General features: G+C 37.5%; 1 protein-coding gene across 3 annotated transcripts in view; it reads right to left on the reverse strand.

Moving 5' to 3' along the window:
- Window positions 1–2546: 2546 nt before the first annotated feature.
- ZPBP (zona pellucida binding protein) overlaps window positions 2547–25116 on the reverse strand; it is a 114528-nt gene continuing 91958 nt past the window's right edge. For 2 of the 3 annotated variants that reach the window (XM_060632085.3, XM_060632084.3), the window contains one exon: window positions 2547–2755. In XM_060632085.3, the coding sequence (XP_060488068.3) occupies window positions 2661–2755 (95 nt within the window). In that variant the 3' untranslated portion in view covers window positions 2547–2660. Of the gene's footprint in view, window positions 2756–17485; window positions 17599–25116 lie in introns of all 3 variants that reach the window. The other variant, XR_009609921.3, reaches the window with a different exon arrangement.

The raw sequence follows: 25116 nt of genomic DNA on the forward strand, positions 1-25116 counted from the left end.
CCATTTTCATTCATATATAGAATGTGGATATTAACACCACTGGGAGTAATATTCCACCTGATTTCTAATTTACTTTCTTAAGATAGTTTCCTTTAAAGGTAAAATTACTGGACCCAACTTGTTATAAGGCTCTTTTTACATGTTGCCAAACGAACACATAATTACACGTTTACGGTAAGAAAAAAATCCAACGGATAACTCGGATAAACTACAAAACGGGAATCGTATTTTCCCTAACTTCACAGATCGGTGTAAACATCACATTGCGTTAATATGAAAAAATGTTTTGTTAAAATTAAGGCATTATATAAGTGGAAGATATTCTGATGCCAACAAAAATAAGGAACACTTGAAATTGGCCTCTCTCAGGGATCAGTTCGTCATTTTTACTGTACGCATTGTCATCGCTGAAAACAACTTCCAACACTCTGTGTTGTATGTTAATAGATGCAATGGTTCTGTTAAGTACGGAAATATTTATTCTCATAGGATGATTCCAGGACTCACACTCACTATTCTCCTATTGTCTACTCTTATCCCAGATCACCTTCTCTTCCTGACTGGATTCTGACCTCCAGTAAGAGCACCACCATTATAATTATGGCTCTGCTATGCTTCCCCAGGCTGACTAGCTACTGAGCTGGTATCGTTCATCCCTCAGAAAATGTGTCAGAAGTTAAATTCCTCAGCAGTTTTCAATCCTAGGGAAAAAAACTAACCCAAACTTAGGGAGTACAAGAGAAAACGTATTTCAGTTCATCTTACTACACGATTAAGAAATCTGGAAAGCTTTAGGGAGCTGCGCTGCTTTTAGAGATGGTGAGTGAGGAGGTCTTTTACTAGGTACAAAAAACAGGTACTTGAACACGCATAACCTCCTCAACAGTGTAACGGCAAATATGTGACTTACTATATAGGAAAGAAGGCTTTAAAAAAAAACAAAAACAAAAGGGTGCCTGGGTGGCTCGGTCGGTTGAGCGTCCAACTTCGGCTCAGGTCATGATCTCATGGTCTGTGGGTTCGAGCCCCGCGTCAGGCTCTGTGCTGACAGCTCAGAGCCTGGAGCCTGCTTCTGATCCTGTGTCTCCCTCGCTCTCTACCCCTCCCCCACTCTCACTTGTCTCACTCTCTCAAAAATAAATAAACGTAAAAAAAAAATTAAAAAAAAAAAACTCTAAAAACCATATGCAAACAGTGATGTCATGATTATCAAAGTTACAAGGAATCAAAAAAAAAAAATCACCAAGGCTAACAAAGAAATGTCATATGAATTCACTTCCCTTTGCACTGATGTGAGAATTCCAGGGTGCTGATTTGTCCAGGGGATGAGCAAACGAGAGACTAAGTGGTCAATTTTACAGTCAGGTAGAGCCCAGGTGTGAGAGACCTTTTCCCCGTCGATGTGCTGCCCGGCTGTGCCTACATCCAACCTGTGTGTTTGCCATTTACAAATGTTTGTCTTCAGAAAGGAAGTATGAAGGAAAAGAACAGCATGTCTAAGAGCATAGACAGTGTTACAAATATAAATGGAACAATAATTAAAAAATTGAGAAACTACTAATTTCGTACGTTACTCATGTAATGTACTGGTACTTAAATCTTTAAATTTTGGGTAATCTTCCAAATTCAAATACAGCACCCCAGAGTGAGACAGGGTATGATGGTGTGGGGAGAAGTATCTGTGACAAAACAACTGTAATAATAAAGGAAATGAAATAAAAGATGTGATGACTGTTTGATACTTTTGCCTAGAGGTGTCCTCAGGGCAAGAACCTAGAGGTTCTCTTTCCACACTGTGAAAAGTTCAAAGGTTAATGTAGGCACATACGAGATGATTATTCCATTCTAAAATGTCAAAAAGGTAATTTAAAGGCCTTTATACTGAAAAGCTGAAGATCACCACACTGAACTTTATTAAAAACTCATGGTGTCGTTGGGACCTGGCCTTACACTACAGTGGTTAAAGTTTGCAATAATAAGATGCACAGGCCTTTTAAAAAGTGACGCTATCCGACTTCAGCCAGGTCACGATCTCGCGGCCCGTGAGTTCGAGCCCCGCGTCAGGCTCTGGGCTGATGGCTCGGAGCCTGGAGCCTGCTTCCGATTCTGTGTCTCCCTCTCTCTCTGCCCCTCCCCCGTTCATGCTCTGTCTCTCTCTGTCCCAAAAATAAATTAAAAAAAAAAAAAAAAAAAAGTTGAAAAAAGTGACGCTAACTATGAAAGATCAAACTAGAAGAAGGAACAGCTCACCAATTTAAATGTTCAAAGGAACAAAACGAGCTGGAATCAAACGATTATGGAAGAACATGGTGGCCTGAGATTAGTCAACATACAGTAAGTGCAGAATGGGCGATTTTAAAATAATCCTGAAGTATCTTTTGGGGTAACACCAATATAGCATATTTGGAACTATTTTTAAAAAGCAGCGATCCAAGAAACACTCTGAAGTCGTGTGTGGGATCGGCACCGATGGCTAAGGATCAGTGGGTGCTCCATTCATAGAGCATCTGGACATACGCTGTTTCAATGACAATGATGACACCAGATTTTGTAAAATCTAATATATTTAATTTTGGCATAATAGTGATTTATTATGTATTAATATTTCAAAAATATACTTTTGTGTTTAATAAACCACCAAAGAACTCAGAACAATGGCCCTATAAGCACGCTTTAGCTCCATACACCAGGCTGCTGTTGCACTGAAGGCAGTGAGTTCCATCACGGGGGTTATAAGATCCAGGACTGCAGATCACTGTGAATAAAGAATAAGTCAATAGGTAACAGTTTCCTCAAATGCCACATAAATTAATTTTACATGGAGGATACATTTTCAAAAAAGATTCTTTATTCCTTTTTATAATTCATGCTCCTTTGTAACTGTGGCAAAATACACGTAAGATAAAATTTACCATCTTAACCGTTCTTAGGTGTCCACTTCGATAGCGTGAAGTATATTCACCTTGTCGTACAATTTATTTCTGGAACTTTTTCATCTGGGAGGAACCGCAACTCTATCTCCATTAAGTATCTCTCCATCCCCCTTCCCACCAATAACCTCTGACAGCAACCATCTACTAGCTGTTTCTATTTAGACCACTCTAAATGCCTTCTACGAAAAGTTGTAACTTTTCACTGTGATCCTGGCTTAGACTAAGACTACGAGCTCACACAATCTTACTCCTCACATAATGCTGAGTTCATAACGTGGTTCGATTATCCCTGTATATAATGAATATGTTGCCACAGCTGTCTCTGCGTGGCAGGAAGTAAAGAATCTAACGGCAGAAAGAATCTAATGGCAAATACACTCTCTCTTATGGACTGACTCTGGGATTCTGGGTAAGCAGTCGATTCCCAGTTCTCGCTTCTTCATTTGTAAAACAGGCACAGTGACAACCAAGTCTATGCTGTGATGTGAGGACTGAAATCACATGACATAGATGAAAAAGCATCCAGAACACCGCAAGCCTTCAATAAATGCTCTGCCCTCGGTGGGACTGGTGCTTTTCCCTACACTTCCATTTGAGGCAGGGGCATGAAGGTCATGTGATGCCAAGGACTCTCGTTGGGCTGGGGTCTTTGATTATCCTGTTCCTCCTTTTCCTATTGCAAATGTAGTCAGCCAAGGATTCACAAAGATGTTAACTGCACATCTAAAGCGAGGCGCCTGGGGGGCTCAGTCAGCTGAGCGTCCGACCGGCTCAGGTCGTGATCTCGCAGCTCATGGGTTTGAGCCCCACGTCGGGATCTGTGCTGACAGCTCAGAGCCTGGAGCCTGCTTCGGATTCTGTGTCTCCCCCTCTCTCTGTCCCTCTATCCCTCGCGTGTTCTCTCTCCTTCAAAAATAAATAAACGTTAAAAAATTTTTTTAAAAAATTGCATGTCTAAGTCATGGCTGTTATGGGCCATCAAAGAAGATTCTGTTTCTAGCACCATGATTCAGTAATGCAGGTCACTGTCTGGATCTGGGTCATATTACATTATTTAACTTCGTATCTTTCTTTCAAATAATATTCTTTCAAACTTGGAAATATCTCAACTGTTACTCAGATGAAGTATTTTTCATTCTAGGTTCAGCAGATTTCCTCAAGTTTGAATCGATCTTTTATGTAAAAAAATACTGGTTAGACCAAGTGAAATCGATTTTTGCTGTGGTCATAACAACAGTGTTTAAAGTGGTGATGTATAGGGTAAAACTGTAATGATGTGATGCTTCCCAAAGATGTGTGATCGCAGTACACTTTCTTCCAAAATGCATATTAATATTTCTTGACGCACAATATGGACATGCTGAGAAAAGGTATCAGTGTTAAGTCATTACACAGGGAGCAGAGAAAAGTGAATCTGCGGGCAGTCTTTACATACACTTTACACACAGGGTCACCAGCAGAGCAGACACTGGCATGAAACTGTCTAAACCCCAGTTTGAATACATATGATCTTCTAATAAATGTTCTCCGAATTAACAGATCTTCATGATGCCGTATATGCTGTAATACCTCGGAGAACTTGTCTGCAGCCCTCTCTCCTAAGGTCTATCCTAAAATGTCATGTTCCCTTTTATGTGGAATTCAGGAAAAATGCTAAAATGCTAGTTACATTTAAAGGAGAAGATTAGCAAAATTGTCTTCTAGCTTTTAGTCTCACTGAGCAGAGTATTTCCTGGCTACGGGCATGAGAGCGACCTGACGAGATCCTGATTGTGTCACGAAGCGGGGTGGAGCATTGGTGACTAATCAGTACCAACGTGCAAAGAGATGAGAGGTGGGGGACAAAACCTTCAGGGAATACTTCCTTAAGAAGGGAAATAACCAACCAGAATACAAAACGTATGCTACATGTGGTATCAAAATTAAGAACTTAATTACAAAAATCATAGAAGTAATGAGCCAAATAACAAAACTGGGGGCACAGTTGTAGATAAATAACCAATAGAATACTATTCAGAATATACAAAGAATTTGTATAAATCAATGAGGAAAGGACAGAAAACCAATTTAAAAATAGGAAAAAAAGAGAAAATATACATGTCAATTTGACTGAGCCACCAAAAAAAAGCACTCAAAGAAAGTAAGAATTTGGGAAATGTGGGGTGCCTGGCTGGTTCAGTCAGTATAGCATCTGACCCTTGATCTCAGGGTCGTGAGTTCGAACCCCATGGTTGGGCGTGGAGCCTACTTCATTCAAACAAAAGAAAGAATTTGGGAAATGTGAATAAGCATCAAACTAATATACTGAGAGTGACTTCAGCAAGATGACAGCTCAAGTGGCTTCAGCAAGATGACGGCTCCAGGCCCCCAGGCTCCCAAGGAAAATGCTAAACAAACAACAAGAGACTGGCTAAAACAACCTTGTAGCAGCTTTGGAAAGTAGTCAGAGACCAACAGCAACCAGACGAACATCCCATCAAGAAGAAGGCAGGCTCAACATGGTGGAAAATTTGTGGCACTTCTGCTCGCCCTTGCCCCAGAGCTCCTCCCCCATGCAGACTCACAGGGGAGGCTAGGCTGCCTCCAGGGGAGCAGCAGCCAGTGCTCCCTTCCAGCCCACAAACCAGAGGGCAGGGCAGACTGGACTGGCCACCTGTCTGACGGCCACCCAAAGGACTGGTCTCAGCGCTGCTTGTTTCAGACGTAGGGCAAATCTCTGGCCGGGAACAGCCCTGGGCACATTCTGAGAACCACAAAGTGATTACAGACCCACAGACACCTGGGGCAAGAGACTGGTGACTGAGGACTACACAGAGAACACCCAAGGGCCACAGGAGGAGCGGGGTGCAGACTCTCAGGGAAATGAAGATGTTTAAAAACAGCAAGGTACAATAAGAAAGAAAGAAAGAAAGAAAGAAAGAAAGAAAGAAAGAAAGAAAGAAAGAAAGAAATTAAATAAATAAATAAATAAATAAATAAATAAATAAATGCAGCCAAGTATACAGAAGAATCAGAAGAAAGCACATAGGACCAAACATGAAAAAGTGTTCAATCTTTTCAATAACTGTTAGAGAAATGCCAGTCAAAACAAGAATATGGTATCACTTCATTCATACCCATCAGAATGGACACTATCAAAACAACAACAACAACAACAACAACAACAGGGAGGAGGAGGAGAAGAAGAAGAAAAGAAAAGTGGTGGCAAAGATGCGAAGCCACCAGAGGCCTCGTACCATCGGTGGGAGTATTTAAAAATATCAAACTCCAGAAACAAAAAGAGCTGTGGTTTCCAGGAGCCGAGGGAAGGAATAAATGGAAGTTGTTCAAAAGGTATGCACTTCCAGCTGATGAAAAAGTTCTAGACATCTGTTGCACAACAATGTAAAGTTAGGACCATTGAACGGTATACTTAAAAATGGCTAAAGTAGTTGATTTTATGTTATGTGCTTTTAAACCAGAATTAAAAATTAAAAAATACAACAAAACATAAGAAAACAAAAATCTCCAAGCAAATTAGAGGCCAAGTCCCCATGCCTTCACAGGTGAATTCTACCAAATTCTAAAAAAATAAAAAAATAAAACACAACACGAACCCCAATCTTTCTCAAACGCTTCCAGAAAACTGAAGAGGAGGAACAACATCTAAACTCATTCTGTAAGGCCAGAATTGCCATCTCGCTAAAGCCAAAGACGGTACATGAGAACAAACGAAAGGCCAATATGCCTTATGAATACGGATGGAAGTCCTCAACAAAACACTAAACCAAATTTAACAGCATATTAAAAGGATTATATTATATGTCATGGTCACTTAGGACTTACTCCTAAAATGTAATGACAGTTCAATATGTGAAAACCAATGCAATACATCACATTAACAGACTGATAGGGGGAAAACCCCAAACAATCATCTCAACTGATGCACACAAAGCATTTGGCAAAATCCACCATCACGCTATGGTGAAAACTCTAAGCAAATTTCAATTATGTAGTGGAGTGTTATCAGCCATAGTTACTACGTGATATGTTAGATCCTTAGGTTTTATCCATCTTCTAGCTGAAGGTTTGATCCTAAGAAAGCAGGACTTAAATGCTCTCCCCAAAACTAAATAAAATAAAATAAAAGATAACTGTGTGAGGTGGTGGGGGTGCCAGTTAACCAGATGGGGGAAATCCTCTCAAATGCATACCAAACCATCGCAGGGTACACTGTGAGCATCTTACAGTTTTGTCCATTCTACCTCAACAGGGAAGACAGATGCCACAGGAACATACGTGAAGGAACAGAAGGCAAAGTTGCCAAATAAAAAGGAGTTCTGCAGTGAGTCAAATTTGGTTTCAAATTTGAATTTTTCACTTAATATCTTCATGAACGCATGCAAGTACCCTAAGATTGCCAGGATTCAAATTCCTTGATTACAAAATTAGGATACTTCCTACATCAAAGGGATGTATGATGCTTAAGAAAACAGTGGCCAGACTTTCAGCAAAGCTTCAGCTATTATCATGAAGAAATCATGATAATGATTTACATTAATCATTAATGATTAATGATTAATGATTTCATGAAATGTGAAATGTGTATTTCTGTGACTGTGCCTGAAACACAGTCAACACTCAGTATCATATGCACAGAACTCAGTCTTGTGTTCTTTTCATTCCTGAGCACTGGGAGCAAATCTGTATCATCTGTCTGGCCCTAACCACATTCAGTCATTGTTACTTATATTTTCATATGTTTAGATTTATACCCAATTAGAGGATACATTCCTTAAAAGCTAAAACTGTGTTGTGTTCTCGATAATTCCCTCTCACATCATGAGAGGGTGGTGGTGAATAGTAGAATAGAACCATGTTTGGCGGTGGGTAGAATAGATACTTATGTAATGTTTAAAAAAAAAAAAAGAAGAAGAATAAAATGGGATTTTCCTCAACCCGATAAAGGGCCTTCATGAAAAGCCACAGCCAATATCATAATCATAAAAGACTGAGCTTTTCCCCTAAGATCAGGAAAAAGATAAGAAGGACTACTATCTCTCCTTTTTTTAATACAATATTGGAAGTCTTACCCAGAGCAGGAAGGCAAAAAAAAAAAAAAAAAAGCAAATACAAATTGGAAAGGGGAAGTAATGTTAGCCTGTCAACAGACAGTATGATCTCATATGCAAAAAAATCTAAAGAATCCACCAACTCCCCCTCCCCCAATTTACCTGATAAACAAATTCACCCAAGTTATGAGAGACAAAATTGACATGCAAAAATCAGTTGTGTTTCTAACAATGAACAATCCAAAAAGGAAATAAAGAAAACAGTCCTGTTCACAATAAAAATAAAATAAAAATATAATATTTAGGAATAAACTGAACTGACAAAGCATAATGCTTGTATACCAAAAAATACTAAAAATTACTTAAAGAAATCAAAAAAGACACAAATAAATGACAAGACACACCCTGTTCATGGGCGGGAACATTTACTATTGTTAAGCTGTCAATACTACTGCAAACCATTCATGGATTCTATGCAAATTCTATTGAACTCCCAGTGACAATGTTTTCAGAAAAAGAAAAATCCATCCTAAAATTCACTGAAACCTCAAGGGAGCAAGAATAGCCAAAACGATTTTGAAAAAAAGAACAAAGTTGGAAATCTGACACTTGCGGATTTTAATCCTACGATAATAAAAATGGTGTGGTCCTGGCATAAAGACAGAGCGAGAGACAAAGTAGAGAGCCAAGAAAAAAACTTTCAAATGATTTGGACAAAGGTACCAAGATCATTCAAATGAAGAAAGAACAGTCATTTCAACCAAGGGTAGCAGGTAAGCCCATATCCACATGCAAATGAAGGAGGCTGGACTCTGACCTTACACCTTACATAAAAGTTAGCTTAAAAAGATCAAAGATCTAAAAAGAAGAGATGAAACTGTAAACCTCTTGGAAGAACACGCAGGAAAAAAGCTTCATGACATTACGTTTTTCAATGATTTGTTTATATAACACCAAAAGCAAGTATGTACAAAAGAAAAACAGATAAATTATTTGCAAAGTATATATCAGACAAGGAGGTTAATACCCCAATAATAAAAACAAAGAACTCCTATAACTCAACCACAAAAATTAACCCAATTAAAAAATGGGCAAAAGCTTTGAGGAGCCATCTCTCCCAACACACAAATAACTAACGAATACATGAAAAGATGCTCAACATCACTAACCACCAAGGAAATGCAAATTAACACTACAATGACACACCACTTCACACACATGAGGATGGCGAGTTATTAGACAAAACAAAAAGGTGAAATAACAAATGCTGGCCGAGAGGTAGAGAAACTGTAAGCCTTGTGCTTTGTTGGTGGGAATGTAAAATGGTGTAGTCTCTGTGTAAAACAATATGGCAGTTCCTCTAAAAATTAAAAACCAATGATCCAGTGATTCCACTTCTGGGTATAAGTAGGTGGAATGAAGGTGTGTGCCTCTCTTGAAATGTGTATGTTGAGACCCAACTCCCAGTGTGGCTCTCTTTAGAGATGGGGCCTCTAAGGAAGTAATTAAGCTTAAATGAGGTCACAAGAGTGGGACCCTGATATGACAGTTAGTGTCCTTATAAGAAGAGACAGCAGAGTGCTTGCTTGCTCTTTCTGCACACATGACATAATGAGAAGGTGGCATGTTATGCCATCTGCAAGCCACCAAGAAAGCACTCACCAGAAATGGAATCAGCCAAAAGGTTACACTTGGACTTATAGACTCGAAAATTGTGTGTGTGTGTGGGGGGGGGGGGGGGGGGGGGGGCGGAATGTACCGTTTAAGCCATCCAATCTACGGGATTTCATTACGGAAGCCCAAACTAACATAGAACTAACTAACATATCCAAAAGAACTCAAAGCAGGATCTCAAAGAGTTAATCTGTACATGCATGGTTCACTATAGCATTATTCACAAGAGCCTAGAGGTGGAAACAACCCAAATTTCCATTGACAGATGAGTGGATAAAGAAAATGTGGTTACATACATATGGATACAGAAGATGTGGTGTAAGTCATGGGAGCAAAAGGCACAGCACAGGGAATACAGTCAATGATACTGTGATAGCTTTGTGAAGGGACAGACGGTAGCTACACTCATGGTAAACACAGCATAGTGCATAAACTTGCAGAACCACTATGTTGTACAGCTGAAACTAATGTCACATTGTGTGTCTGCTATGCTGAAATAAAAAAAAATTGTAGAATTAAATAAAAAAAAAAGATGTGGTACATAAGTGTTAGGTGAACGTGAACCAACGTGGGAACGTGAAACCATGCAAAGTAACGTGGAAGGGGATGGGGTTGTGTCCTGGTCACCTACCACACATTTTAGGGAATGGGAATGTGGTCCATCGTACCATGGAATCCTGTTCAGTCTTAAAGAGAAAGGAAATTCTGACATATGCTACAACACAGAAGCTAAGTGAAACATGCCAATCACAAAAGGACAAATACTTGTATAATCCCATTTATACGAGGTACCCATTGTAAGCAAATTTATAGAGACAGAAAGCAGAATGGTGACTGTCAGGGACTAAAGGAAGAAGGGAATGGGGACTTATCATTTAATAGGTACACAATTTCAGATGAAGAAGATTAAAAAAGTTCTAAAGGGGGCGCCTGGGTGGCTCAGTCGGTTAAGGTCCGTCTTCAGCTCAGGTCACGATCTCGCAGTCCGTGAGTTCGAGCCCCGCGTCAGGCCCTGGGCTGATGGCTCAGAGCCTGGAGCCTGCTTCCGATTCTGTGTCTCCCTCTCTCTCTGCCCCTCCCCCATTCATGCTCTGTCTCTCTCTGTCTCAAAAATAAACGTTAAAAAAAAAAAAGAAAAAAAAAGTTCTAAAGATGGATGGTGCTGATAGTTATACAACAATGTAAACGTACCTAGTGCCACTAAATTGTACATTTAAATATGCTTAAAAGATTAAATTATTTTATGTATATTCTACCACAATTTTAAAAAATGTGACACAAGACATAAGGGTCATCAGATTGCAAATATTTAAAGCGTGATTATGCCAAGAACTGCACACAGGATTTGTCCCGCACTGCTGTTGTAAAAGTGTTAATTAACACACCAAATTTGGAAAAGACACAGATATATTTTAACAAATTACATATCTATTGATCCAGTATTAGGTAAACACTTCGACGAATCTTGGATACTAGGCTATATACACAAAGCTATTCATAACTGCATTGTTCTTCATGGCAAGAAAACTCAGAAGTATGAACCCATTTTAAACAATAAAACAGATATATACACCTTTATATATTCACATAATAGAATATTATATGGAAATAAAAAAAATTTAAGTAGTGTTATAACCACAAAAAATATGGATGAATCTCACAAATACAGTCTACAAAATGTGTATCAGTTAAAACAGGCTACCATTAGAGAGATTCCCAGGCTGGATTTTTAAAAATCCTATTGTACGCTACTAAAGCAAAAATATAAATATTAACCAAATTAATTTATATCAGCTGTAACTCAAAACCTCAACCACAATTTTATTTTATTTAACTTGACAATTTAAAACTGGTAGCATTTAAAAAGAATAAATCAAGTGGTTTGTCCTCTCTAGACATCAAGACGTTTAATAGGAATTACTGCAGATCGGTACAACACAAGAGAGAACCCTTTAAAAGACATGTATAAGGCATGTACCCTTATTTTTAGATCTGACGGTAAAGAAAAAACTTTGACATTAATGAAATAAATTATTAGAAAAAGAATTTTATCACGACTGTGAGAAAGATATCGAGAAAATAAGCAATGAGACTTAGACTATGTTAGACAAAAAACATGCACCAAAAACAGTGTCCACAATGTTAAAAAAAAAAGACAGGTGGTTAGAATTCCAATTCTAGACTGTACTAAATTCACACATCTGCAGTAAGAGTTGATGAAGTCTGGAAAAAGCAGCACACTATTGGACAGCCCTGAAGAGGTGGCAAAGGCGGGCAGATACCGAAGGCACGCTAACTCCTGAAAGAAGAGAACTGTACTGCATGAAACTGTTCTAGATTTCTGCAGCGGGCAGTTGTCAGTCCATGCAGCCCACAAGTAGATAAAACTGAAGCAGCAGTCCAGTCTTACCGGTTTCAAAAAGTAAAAGGACAGGCTTTTAGGCCACTAGAAGACATGGAAAGTAACGGGAGAAATTCAGTGAACAGCGTCAAGGGCTCTAAAATCTGCATGTAAACTCCACCCAGATAACTGGCTAATGTATGACCTTCACATGTATCCATGATACTGCACGCTCAGTAAAAGCAAGAGTCGGAAGGCTGAACAAACCAAGAAGATGATGCCTATGGTGGGGGAGAGAGTTTAGATTTTGAATCTGGCATATCGCTTAAACACAAATCAACAATCTTCAGAAGAAAAATAAATCAGAAGACTCTATACAGCACTATCCATCAAGTTTAGTGTATCATAAACATTATTAGATTTTCAAAGACCTGGAAAACTGTGACTCATCAAGAGGAAAAAGATCAGTAGAAACAGATCCAAAATAACACAGATGTGGTAATCAGACATGAAGACTTCAAAGCAGCTAGCACAGATGTATTCACGGACATAAAGGAATACACTGTCATAATAAGTGAGCAGACTGGAAAACTGCATCAGAGAAATGGAAGCTCTAAAGCATATAAAAGAAAATTCTAGATCCCCAAACTGAAATACTAACAACAAAACAAAACAAAACAAACCTGGATATGTTTAACAGCAAAATAACAACAAAATAGAATATGTCAGTAAATATGAAGACATACCAACAGGAATTGCCCATTCTATAGAATAAAGAGACACAAAAGTTTCAAAAAATGAATACAGTGACATCAGCAAAAATACTGGCAGCTCCAAAAGGTTGTCCCAACCAAAAAGACCTGAAAAAATCAAACAAAAACTCTCAGAGTTAACGCTGAAAGAACTCTGGAAAACCATCAACATACTGGAAACAGTAATATGGAAGAAATAAATCTTTTCATGTCAGTAATTACTTTCAATGTAAATGGATTATATTCCACTATCAGAAGACTGAGATTGACAGAATGAATAAATAAAACATGATATAACTTTATGCAATCTGGAGAAGACTCACTTTAGATCAAAAGAAACAAACAGGTTGAAAGTAAAAGGATGGAAAAAGATATTCCATGAAAATAGTAATGAGAAGAGAGCTGCATGGCTATACTAGTATCACACTAAATAGAAGACTCAAAACCTGTTATAAGAGAAAAAGAAGGAAACTATATACTTATAAAAGGGTCAATTCTCCAAGATATAACAATTATAAAAATATATACGACAAACGATAGGCACACAAAATATATAAAGCAAACTGAAAGAATTAAGGGAGAAGTTGACAGCTCTACGGTTTAATAATTAGAGATTTCATTACCTCACTTCAAATAATGAATAGAGTTTTTAGACAGAAGATCAGCAGAGGGCTTATAGCACAATAAGCCAATTAAACCTAATGGATATACAAAAACATTCCACTCACAGTGATAGAATACCCATTTTTCTCAAGTGCACATGGAATATTTTCTAGCATAGAGAATATTTTAGGCCATAACACAGACCTTAAAAGACTGGCGTACAAATCATCTTATTACAATCACAACAGAATGAGGCCAGAAATCTGTAACATGAAGAAAAGTGGAAAGTTCGCACACACATATGTGGAAATTAACACCCTATTAATAGACCAATGGGATAAAGGATACATCGAAAGGGACACTGGAAATGCAAGGTTGTTTCAACATTAGGAGATCAATCGATGCAAATTGCTATACTTGCATAAGAAAGGAAAAAAACCATGATTATTTCAAAGGCTGCAGATAAAATATAGGACAAAATTCACTAACGACTCATGATCAAGACTTCAGCAAACTAAGAATGGTGGGGGACTGCTTCAAACTGACAACAAGCATCTAAGAAAATCCAACTGCTAATATCATACTTAAAAGTAAAAAGTTATTTATCTCTAATATTGGAAAAAACCCGTTTTTATTTCTATTCCACACCATATTGGAGAATCTAGTGACTGTAATAAAGCTAGTAAAAAAAAAAAAAAGGTATAATCATAAGAAGTAAAACTGATGTTACTTGCAGAGGATAGGTTTACTCATGTAAAACTACACAGAGCATACATAATTACGAGATCCAATTAGTGAATTAAATAGGGTCACATGACCCAGGTAAGAATTTACAAATCCACTGCACCTGTGGGCACCACTGAGTAAGCATCCTCAGAGTCTCCCCTCCGACCGCCATCACGTCTAAGTCAAAGTCTAAGATATCAAAGGGCCGTGAAGCTCTTCATCAGAGGTTTCATATTTGAACCAGCCGAGGGGAGGCTGAGGGTTCACTGCGAGGCTGGGGCACGTTCATGAACGGAGCAGTAACGAGAGATCCAAACACCCAAGTGTTCCACAGCTTTCATCTGTCGTGTCGGCCATTGCGGAGGAGGTGGGTGCAGCCATGAAGGCAAGGCCACACAAGGTGGATGGGAGAGGCTGTCTCAAGAGGAGATTCTCAAAGATCCGGGCCCCACTTCACTGTGAAAAAGAGTTTGTTGGTGCCATTAAAGAAGACACTGAAGAATGTCTTCTAAGAGAGTATGTGGAACAGTAAGGGGAAACTGAAGTGACTGAAATCCTGACTGCCTGAGGCAGTGGCAAGAAGAGAGGCTTTGCTTTTGTTAACATTAGATGACTCTGACTTCAGGAACAGCATGCTGTGGAGTGCCTGGAGGGCTTAGTTGGCTCAGGTTGTGATCTCACGGTTCAGGAGACAAGCTTATCATTCGATGTGAATGCCCACAACTGTGAAGTAAAGGAAAGTCCTATCTAAGTAAAAGATGCCAGATCGATGTGGCTCTGGAAACTTTGGTGGTGGTCACAGAGGAAACTGCAGTAAGCGTGGTGGCCGTCCAGGTGGTGGTGGATATGGAAGCAGTGGGGGTGGCGTGAACGGACACTGTGATGATGGAAGCAATTCTGGAGATGAGGGAAACTACAGTGGAGTCAACTACAACAATCAATCTTCTAATTGTGGACCCAAGAAATGAGGGAATTTTGGAGGCAGAGGCCCTGGCCCCTATGGTGGTCGAGGCCGGTACCGTGCCAAACCACGAAGCCAAGGTGGCTGTGGTGGTTCCAGCAGGAACTGTAGCTATGACAGTGGCAGAAGATTTTAATTCATGTCAGAAAATAAAGCTGAGCAGGAGAGGAGAGACAGAAGTGACAGGGAAGTCACAGGTTACAAGATATGTGTGAACTCAGTCACACACAGTGGTGGCGGGGCCCAGCTGCTACAAAGAAGACATGTTTTAGACAATACTCACATGCATGGACAAAAGTCTTGAGGGCTGTATTTGCAACTAATTGTACAACAGGTTATTTTAGTTTCTTAAAAAAATTTTTTTTTCATGTTTGTTTATTTTTGAGAGAGAGAAAAAGAGCATGAACAGGAAGGAGACACAGAATCCGAAGCAGGCTCCAGGCTCTGAGCTGTCAGCACAGAGCCTGATGCGGGGCTCGAACCCAGGAACCGTGAGATCATGACCTGAGCTGAATGAAGTTGGATGCTTAACCAACTGAGCCACCGAGGCACCCCTTTGGTTTCTGTTCTAGGGAAGGTGTAAAGCATTCCAACAGAGGGTTTCAGTGTAGATTTTTTTTTTGCACCCACGTTGTCAATTGTTAAATGTAATAGTCTGATCATGATGCTGAACGAGTGTGTCTTTTTAAAATTTGTGCTGTATAAACTTAGTCTACTCTGAAGCCATTTTGGTATACTATCCCAACAATGTGAAGTTAGAATTCCTTCAAGGTCATTCCAGGTTCCATTCAAAATTTATTTACCACCTGCTCAGGCACAGAAGCCATGGTCTCCAGAAACTCTGGTACAGGTGAGCTGACATTCACTGTTGTGACCTGCAGTTCACTATTAAAAGGATCACCCAAGCGCAGTCACAGAATTTACTTGGTTGTTTTTGGCATATCCTATGTCATATATCTGAATTGAATGATGGTATCAGATAAAATTATAAATGGGAATGAAGCCTGTGCATCATATATCATGTGTAATCAGTAAATGCCTTAATATCCTCTTAAAAAAATCAACTGCACTCTTATAAGCTAACTGGAAAATAAGTCATTAAAAGAATTCCATTTACAGTAGAGCAAGAAAACCCTTTAACATCCTTAAGAATAAATCTGAGAAAGAACTGAAAACTACAAAACATCCTTGAGACAAATTTAAAATAATTTACACAGATGGAGAATAACCGTGTTCACTGTCAGGAAGACTGAGTATGTTTGCGATGATTAATTATTATCAATTTTGTCTCCAGAATAAATACAATCTATTCAGACTACAAGCAGGCTTGTTTGCAGAAACTGGCATGCTAATTCTAAAATGTACACAGTAATTCACAAAACAGAATAACCAAAGAAATGTTTAAAATGTAATATAATAGTTACTATGAAAGTACAGCCACCGACACTTTGGTATTGGTGAAATAATAGATGTGTGGATAAGCGGAGCAAAACCGAGCCTATACGAGCATCGTCAGTTGAATTTTGATAGAGGCGCCAAGGACATTTTAATGGAGGAAGAAAAGTCTTCAGTAAATGGTGCTGGATCACCAGGATAGGATGAATGATCATCAACCCTTACCTCACACTAAACACAAAAATGAACTCAAAATGGACCATGGACCTAGATGTACAACCCAAAGTACGGAACAAAAAGCACAGGAGAAAATCTTCGTGGTCTTTGAATATGAAAAGGTTTATTAAGACACATGAGCCATACGATAAAAATGAGTTAGTTGGACTTCAACATTTTTCTTTGAAAACGGAAATGCAGGCCAGTCTGGGACAACACATTCGTGGCACATACAGGTTCCCGTCTATCTGAAAGCAGGGCATTCCTATGAAACATTCTGGAATGCCGTAAATGGTGTCAAGCAAAGAAGCAACTACCACTTCTTAGAAGTGGAAATCCCCTCAAGTTTCTTCAGTTAGTGAAAACGGTTTCTAAGGTAGGTCGTTACTAAAAACCAAGTAGCATAAAGTGAAGTTTCAGATAGCGGAGAAACCTGTATATTGGAACATGACTTTTGTCTACACTGTATTAAGAACTCTTACAACTCAGTAAGACAAGAACCAGCTTAAAAAAATGGGAAAGGTAATATTTGAGCAGACACTGTACAAACAAAATACCAATATCCAATGGGAACTTGAAAGTATCTTTTTAAAAGGAATCTGAAAATTAAAACCACAATGAGATACCACTACACACACACACACACACACACACATGCACACGCACACACCCATACTGGAATTGCTAAAATTAAAAAGAGTAACCATACTCTGCTTTGGAAGGATTTAGAATAACTGGAAGTCCCCAACTTTGCTGGTAGAACATGAAATTGTAGAGCCACTGAAGAAAATAATTTGGCTTTTTTTTTTTTATAAAGTTAAACATACACTTACCATGACCCAGCAATCGCAGTCATACGTATTTTCCCAGGAGAACTGAAAACATATGTCCACACAAAGACTTGTACAGGAATTTTCATAGCAGCTTTATTTGTAATGGCCTAAAACTGGAAACAACCCAAATGTCCATCATCAGGTGAATGGATAAACAAAATGTGGTATATCCATACAAGGGAATACTACTCAGCAATAAAGAACAAACCATTAAGACATGCAATACTACTGATGAATCTCAAAATCATTATGCTGAGTGAAAAGTATTCTAACATTATATACTGCATGATTCCATTTATAGAAAGCTATAAAAATGCATGCTAATTAATACACAGTGACACAAGGCATATCAGTGTTTGTTTTGGAATGAATGTTGAAGCAGTCTCAATTACAAAAAGGCAGAAACAGAATTCAGGGTTATGGCGAAAACCTTTTTCTGGACTGTAGTGATAGTTTCATGGATGCATGCATGTCCAAGTTATTAAACTGTATGATTTCAAAATGAGAAGTTAATTCTAAGTCAATGTTGAGCCCAAACAAAACAAGTCACAAAGGTTAAGGTAAGATAACGTGTATTTCGTGATTACCATGCAAACCAATAGTATCTATGGTTACTGATTACCTCAATAAATAAAGTGAAAAGTAAAACATCCTGAAGTGGTATAAAAAATACCAGATTCTGAGAACAGATATATCAAAGCAGAAAGGAAAGGCGATTGACTATGGAGGCCTCATTTATAGGAGGATTCAGCTGTTTCATATTTAAATTGCTTCAAATCTTAGAATATGAAATAAGTGACAATATAAAACCTGTTTGAATAGATTTACTTGTTTACTTGTTGCAATGATACATGTGCGTACTTGTTTGCAGTATCATTTTATAGGCTTCTAAATGTTTGAAATACACCATTATACCATTATAAGAAAAAGATCTGTTTCCAAACAGCCATAATAATTCTCTGCCCCCCCAAAGCAAAACCAAACAAATAAAAATAAACCTCCGGGTACAGATAGCTTCAATGAAGAATTAAACATTTGAAGAGAAAATGACATAAATTTTACAAACTATTTAGACAAAGCAAGAAGAGAAAATGATTGCAACTCATTTTTAAAACCCGCAGTGCCCTACTACTAAACTTTTACAAGTATTTACAAAACTACAGACCAAAGTCCCTCATGAATATAGATACAAATATCCGTAATAGTAAGCATATAAAACCCAGAGATAACCAGAAATGGTAAATGATGATCACACATAGTTTACATTAGGTGAGCTTATGCAAGGTCAGTTCAACATCTATGTATCCATCGATTCATCATAAAATATGATAACAGATAAAAACCATATGATTATCTCAACAGTGTGTATAAAAATCGTAACAAAACTCAATCTCATTCATAATCAAAATTGAAATAAACAGGGAATGGAAGAGAATTTCCTTCATCCAGCCATGGAACCTCTAAAAAACCTCTAACTAGTATCCCACTGAACTGGGAAAGCCTGTGGACTGTGACAAGGGAACAGGAAAAAGATGCCAACTCTCACCACTTCTGTTGCGTGCTTTTCCAAACATGCCAGCCGGACTAACGGGGCAATACAAACAGAGGGGGTGGGAACTGTAAATAAAAAGTGAAAGTGTCTTTATTCCCATGTGACACGATCAGGTATGAAAAAAATCCTCAAAAATAAAAAAGAAACTCTTAGCACAGTAGCAGTGTTTGGCAAGGCCACACTATATGAAGTCAATACTTCTACAAGAAAATAGGAAAAACTCTTCATGAAATTGGGGTAAGCAGAAACTTCTTGAACACAATTATCTTTGGGCCATTAAGAAAAATACTGAGAAACTTAGTTTTGTCAAAATTAAAACTTCTGGTATTTGAAAGACACTGGTAAGAAAGTCCAAAGAGAAAACACATGGACGTATTTCCAGAATATATGAATAAACCTTCATACACCAATGTTCACTAGAAAAATAACTTGACAAAAGGGTAGAGGAAAATATTTGAACAACAACTCACAAAAGAATATGTCTGCGTGCTCAAACGGAACACGAGAAGGTACTTGGTATCAGCTGTATGGTAACCGTATATTGTACTACAAATGGCAGAGTACTATACTCTGGTTGAGACGGTTAAAATTTTAAAAATGGACAATATCAAGACAGCAAGAATGTGAAACAAGCAGAAATCTCATACATTGCTGGCGGGTGTGAAAATCATCCAACCAATTCTCTTTAAACTTTGGGAGTTGCTCAACGGGTTAAACGTACCTTACCATATCCCCCTACACCTTAACTCTTACATGTTCACCCAAGAGAGATGAAAATGTAGCTCCACACAAAAACTCACACAGAGATGTGCTTACAAGTTTTATTCACAATAGCCAAAATTGGGTTGTTGTTTCTACAACCCAAATGCCTATGAAAAGTTGAATGGATAAATAGTTATCTTTAACAAGTAGGTGTGAGTGGTTATGAAGTGGCAATAAGGGAACAATTTGGGGCAACAGGACTTTCTGTATCCTCCGAGTGGCACTGGTTAAATGGATGAAAACACTTACCAGAACTCACTGAACTGTATAATTAGTATGTCTGCATTTAAAATTAAAACGTGTGCATTAATGACACTTTCATAAAGTTGATTAAAGAAATATTTTCCCACAAATAAAGCTCCTAGCCCAAATGGTTTCCTTGCTGAATTCGATAAAATACTTAAGGGAAAAAAATATTATTATTACATATATACACATGAACATATGTATCATACACATATACATAATACCCATACATGTGATTTTTTAAAATACAGCAGAAGAAAGAACATCGCCAACTTGTTTTTTCATGGCTGGAATATTCATGATCCTAAAACTGAGAAAGAAATTATAATAAAATGCATAATATAAATAACACCATTCCTTAAAATATGAGCATGTTAAATCCGACAATATATAATGATGATGTGGAGTCTGTCCAAAGAATGTAAGGCTCAATAAATATTTTTAAAGATTAAGTAGAATTTTGTTTTAGTTTAATAAATGCAGAAAAGCAGTAGACGAAATCCAACTCTCATCCGTAATAAAATAGCTCATAAACTAAGAATAAATAGGAATTTCTTGGTCCGATAAAGGACGTATAAAAACAAACACAGCTAGCATTATACTTCAAGGTGAAATATGGCATGTTTTCCCCTTAAGATTAGAAAAAAGATAAGCATATTTTTTCTCATAATTTATATTAAATATTTACTTAAGGCCCCTGCAACAGGAAAGAAGAAATAGGGGGCACAAAGATTGAAAGGAATAAGTGATACTTTATTTGCTAACCCATATGATTATTTACATAACAAACCTGAGGGGTCTACAAATATAACTATGTTTCTTAGGTCATAGGAAATAAATTGCACATACAAATTAGTATTTGTTTTTTAACAGTCAGCAATTGAAAATTCAATAAAAAACATCCAATTTAAAATAGAGTCAAAAATGTGTAAGACATTCTCACTGAAAATGACAGAATACTCATGAGAGTACTTCCAGAAGCCAAAGAAAGATACCTCCATGCTGTTTTCCATAACAGCTACAGCAGTTTGCATTCCCACCAACAGGGTACAAGGGTTCTCTTTCCTCCATATGCTCGCCGACACTTGTTACCTAAGGTCTCTTTGTCTTATTGATAATAACATGATGAGATCTCATTGTGGTTTTGATTTTCACTTCCCTGGTGATTAGTGATTTTGAGTACCTTTTCATACACCTGTTGGCCATTTGTATGTCTTCTTCTGAGAAATATGTATTCAGGTCATTTGCCTGTGTTTTAATTGGATTATTTGTTTTTATGCTATTGAGTTGTAGGAGTTCCTTATATATTTTGGAGATTAACCCCTTATCAGACCCATGGTTTACAAATAGTCAAAATATGGAAATAACCTAAATGCCCATCGACAAATAAAAGAGTAAAGAACATACGATTTATATATACAATGGAATATTATTCAGTCTTAAAAAAGAAGGAAATTTTGCCATTTGTGTCAACATGGACGAACCTGGGAGACATTACACTAAGTGAAATAAACCAAACACAGGAAGACAAATACTGCTTGGTCTCTCTCACATGCAGAATCTAAAACAGTCAAACTCAAAGGGGCAGAGAGTAGGACAGTGGGTTGCCAAGGGCTGGTAGGAAGGAGAAATAAGGAGATATTATAGTTTCAGTTATGCAGGATGAATTAAGTTCTAGAGCTCAAAACATAGCGATGTAACTATAATTAATAATATTGTACGGCATACTTGAAATTCACGAATGGGGTAGATATTAAGTGATCTCACCATGCACACATACACAAATGGTACCTATATGAGGTATGGGAGGTGATGGATTATGTTAATTAGCTTGATTGTGGTGATTATTTCACAATGTATGCATATATCAAAACGTCAAGTTGTACATCTTATGTAGAATGTTGTCAATTATCCCACAATAATGGTGAAAAAAATGAAATAGCTCATGAATACAAAGCCACATTCTGTCTAAATCATAATTCTATCAGGCTTACTGCAAATGGAATTGACCAGCTGACTCTAAAATGTATATGGAAATACAAAGGACTTTTCCAGAGATGACAAACACAATGTATCCCATCCTACACATTCTTCAATTGTGACTTTGTTGAGCAGTAGAGTCTGTGTTACCTCCTTATGAAATTGCACAGACCTTTGTGAGTACGGCAAAAGTGAAGCGAGGTGACTTCTGAGGCTAGTCATAAAACACATAGCTTTCCACTGTTTTCTTAGGACATGAGCTTTTAGGTTCTATTGCCATACTATAATGTAACAGTACCCAGTGCTCATACAGGGTGGTTTTAGTGCATATTACTATATTTAGTTAGTATGGAAACCCTCAAGAATGATAGGCATATGGCCACAGTCAACAGAAAATTCTCACAATAGTAGGGAATAATCAGCCTAGACTAAACTCTGGTTCAGCCTAATAAACCTTAAAAGCAAGATCAGAAGTGGTCAAACTGTCTCCCAACAACTTATCAGTGTGTCCCAGAACAAAACTCACTAATATAAAAACACAGAAATACAAAAATAGTCAACAACAAACAACAAAACACGCATAATGTATATAGCATTCAGTAAAAAGTTAACTGGTACCTGAGGCAAAAAAGTAGGATTCATAATAAAAAGGCAAATAAATGAATTGCAAGCTACTGTGAACAAACATGTAAGAACTAGTAGAAGAGACCATTAAAACAATTAATATAACAATATTCCCTAAGTTCAAAACTTAAGACATGGAAGATATAAAAAGTGTTTAAGTTATCTGGAAGTCAAAACCTAAGAATGCGTGAGATGAAAAACTACACAGGGTACGCTTCATGGTCGATTTGATGTTGCAAAAGAAAAGATTAGTGAAGTGTGAAGACGAAACAATAGAAACTCCAAAATAAACACACAGAAGACTTTTTCTGTGAAGAGATCAACAAAAAGCTGTGAGAAACTGTCAGGCTCCCGTGCTTTTAAGTGGAATCTCTAAAGGAGAAGGGGGTTAAAGTTATTTAAATAAATAAAGCTGAACAATTTTCCGAATTCAAAGAGCACAGAGTGTCCACAGATCCAATAAACTCAAAGACAAACTCCAAGGGCAAGAATCACAAAGAAAAAACTACATGGAGGTGACTCCCATGTATGTTCCTCACAAGCAGTGATAAAGAGAGACTCTTAGAAGGATCCTCGGAAAGAAAGACACCCACTGTACCGAGGAACAAAGAGGTGACAGAGGGCTGCACACTGGAAGCAATTCAAGTTAGAAGACAAGGGGCGGGCCACACTGGAAAAATGTATAAAGAACAGAAAAACTATCAACCTAGATTTCTATATCTAGTACACAAAGTAGCTCAGAAATGAAGAAAAAGAAAGACTCTTTTCAGAAATTAGAAAGATGAAGTATTTTCAATAGCAGAATCACACCAAAAGAAAAGAAATAAAATCCTCCAGGCCATTGAAAACAACTGCGGATGGATGTGGGTCTCCATGAGAAATCAACACTGCTGGATATGGTAATTACATGGGTAAATACATGAGATTTGCTTATTATTTATGTCCTGCTAAAAGACATCAGCTAATAAAAATAGTAACAATGTAGTGTGAGATTTGTGATACATACAAAACTAAAATGGATGTCAAGACTAGCACAAAGGTCAAGGGAGGAGAAATGGAAACATACCACGTATGATGCTTAGCACTTATGTGAAAAGGGTAGAATATTACTTACAGGCAGACGGCAATAAATTAATGATATACATCATAAGCCTAAAGCAACCAGGAAAATAAAAGTACACAGACTTGTACTTAATAAACAGCAAGATTAATGGAATCTTAAGTTATATTCAATTGATTCGACTGAAAAAAAAATAGATAAAAAAGGAACAAAAAGTAAGAGGGAAATAGAAAACAGTGAGATGATACTCTTAAACATAACAATATGAATTGTCACATTACAATGGGTTTAAAGATTCCAATTAAAAGGTAGAGATTGTCAGATTAGATTTTTTTAAAAGCAGAATCAAATTATACATTGCTGAAATAAATACATCTTAAATAACAAAAACACATTTAAAGTAAGGAAATAGTAAACGGTACAGCATAGCATGTGTACTGATCAGTTTTATGTGTCAGCCTGGCTATAAGCACTACTGGCTAGTTACTCAAACGCTAATCTAGGCATTGCTGTGAAGGTACTGTGTGGATGTGGCTAACATTTACAGTCAATTGACTCTATTAAAGGAGATAATATTCTGGAGGGGGAGGGGGAACTGATCTACTCCATTAAAAGGCCTAAGAGCAGAACTGAGACTCCCTTGAGTTGGAAGAAATTCTGCTTGTGAACTTCAGCTGCCGGCTGGGGGCCATGCACATTTTGCATAACTTCCTTGAGGGCCGGCCCTATGGACTTTAAATTAATTAACTAGCTATCAAAATCACATAAGCCAATTTCTTGCAATAAATCTCTAAATATCCTTGTATCTTATTGATTCTATTTCTCTGGTGGAACCCTGACTGATAAACCCTATTAACATTAATAAAGAGAAATCTCACTTATTCGGCAATATTAACATTAGGCAAAGTACAAGTCAGAGGAGAGACCATTACAAGGAATAAAGGACTCTTCATAATGATAAGGGTGTTATCATAAATAGAAGGATATGATAACGTTAACCATTTATGCTCCAAAGAGCAGAACTTCAAAAGAAATGAAAAAAAAAAAAAAAAAAAAAAAAAACCACTAATGGAACTATAAATAGACAACTCACTTTAGTAAGAAAGGTAAATAAATACCCCTCTCTAAACAATAGAATAAAATAGAAATAAAATAGAAAATCAGGGGCAATATAGGAGATTCAAATAATATCAACAAACTGACTGATTTGATACTTACAGAAGAACATTCTACCAAATGAGGGAAAAATACACAGTCTCTTGACGTACGAATGGAACATTTACCAAGATATACCATTTGCTGGGTCATAAAACATTTCAATAAAGTGTTCAAGTCATGTAAAGTATGTTCTTTGACAACAACTGAATTAAACTAGGTTTCAATAAAAGAAACACATCTGGAAATCCC

The sequence above is a fragment of the Panthera onca genome, chromosome A2, assembly GCF_046562875.1.
Source record: "Panthera onca isolate mPanOnc1 chromosome A2, mPanOnc1 haplotype 2, whole genome shotgun sequence".
Taxonomy (NCBI): domain Eukaryota; kingdom Metazoa; phylum Chordata; class Mammalia; order Carnivora; family Felidae; genus Panthera; species Panthera onca.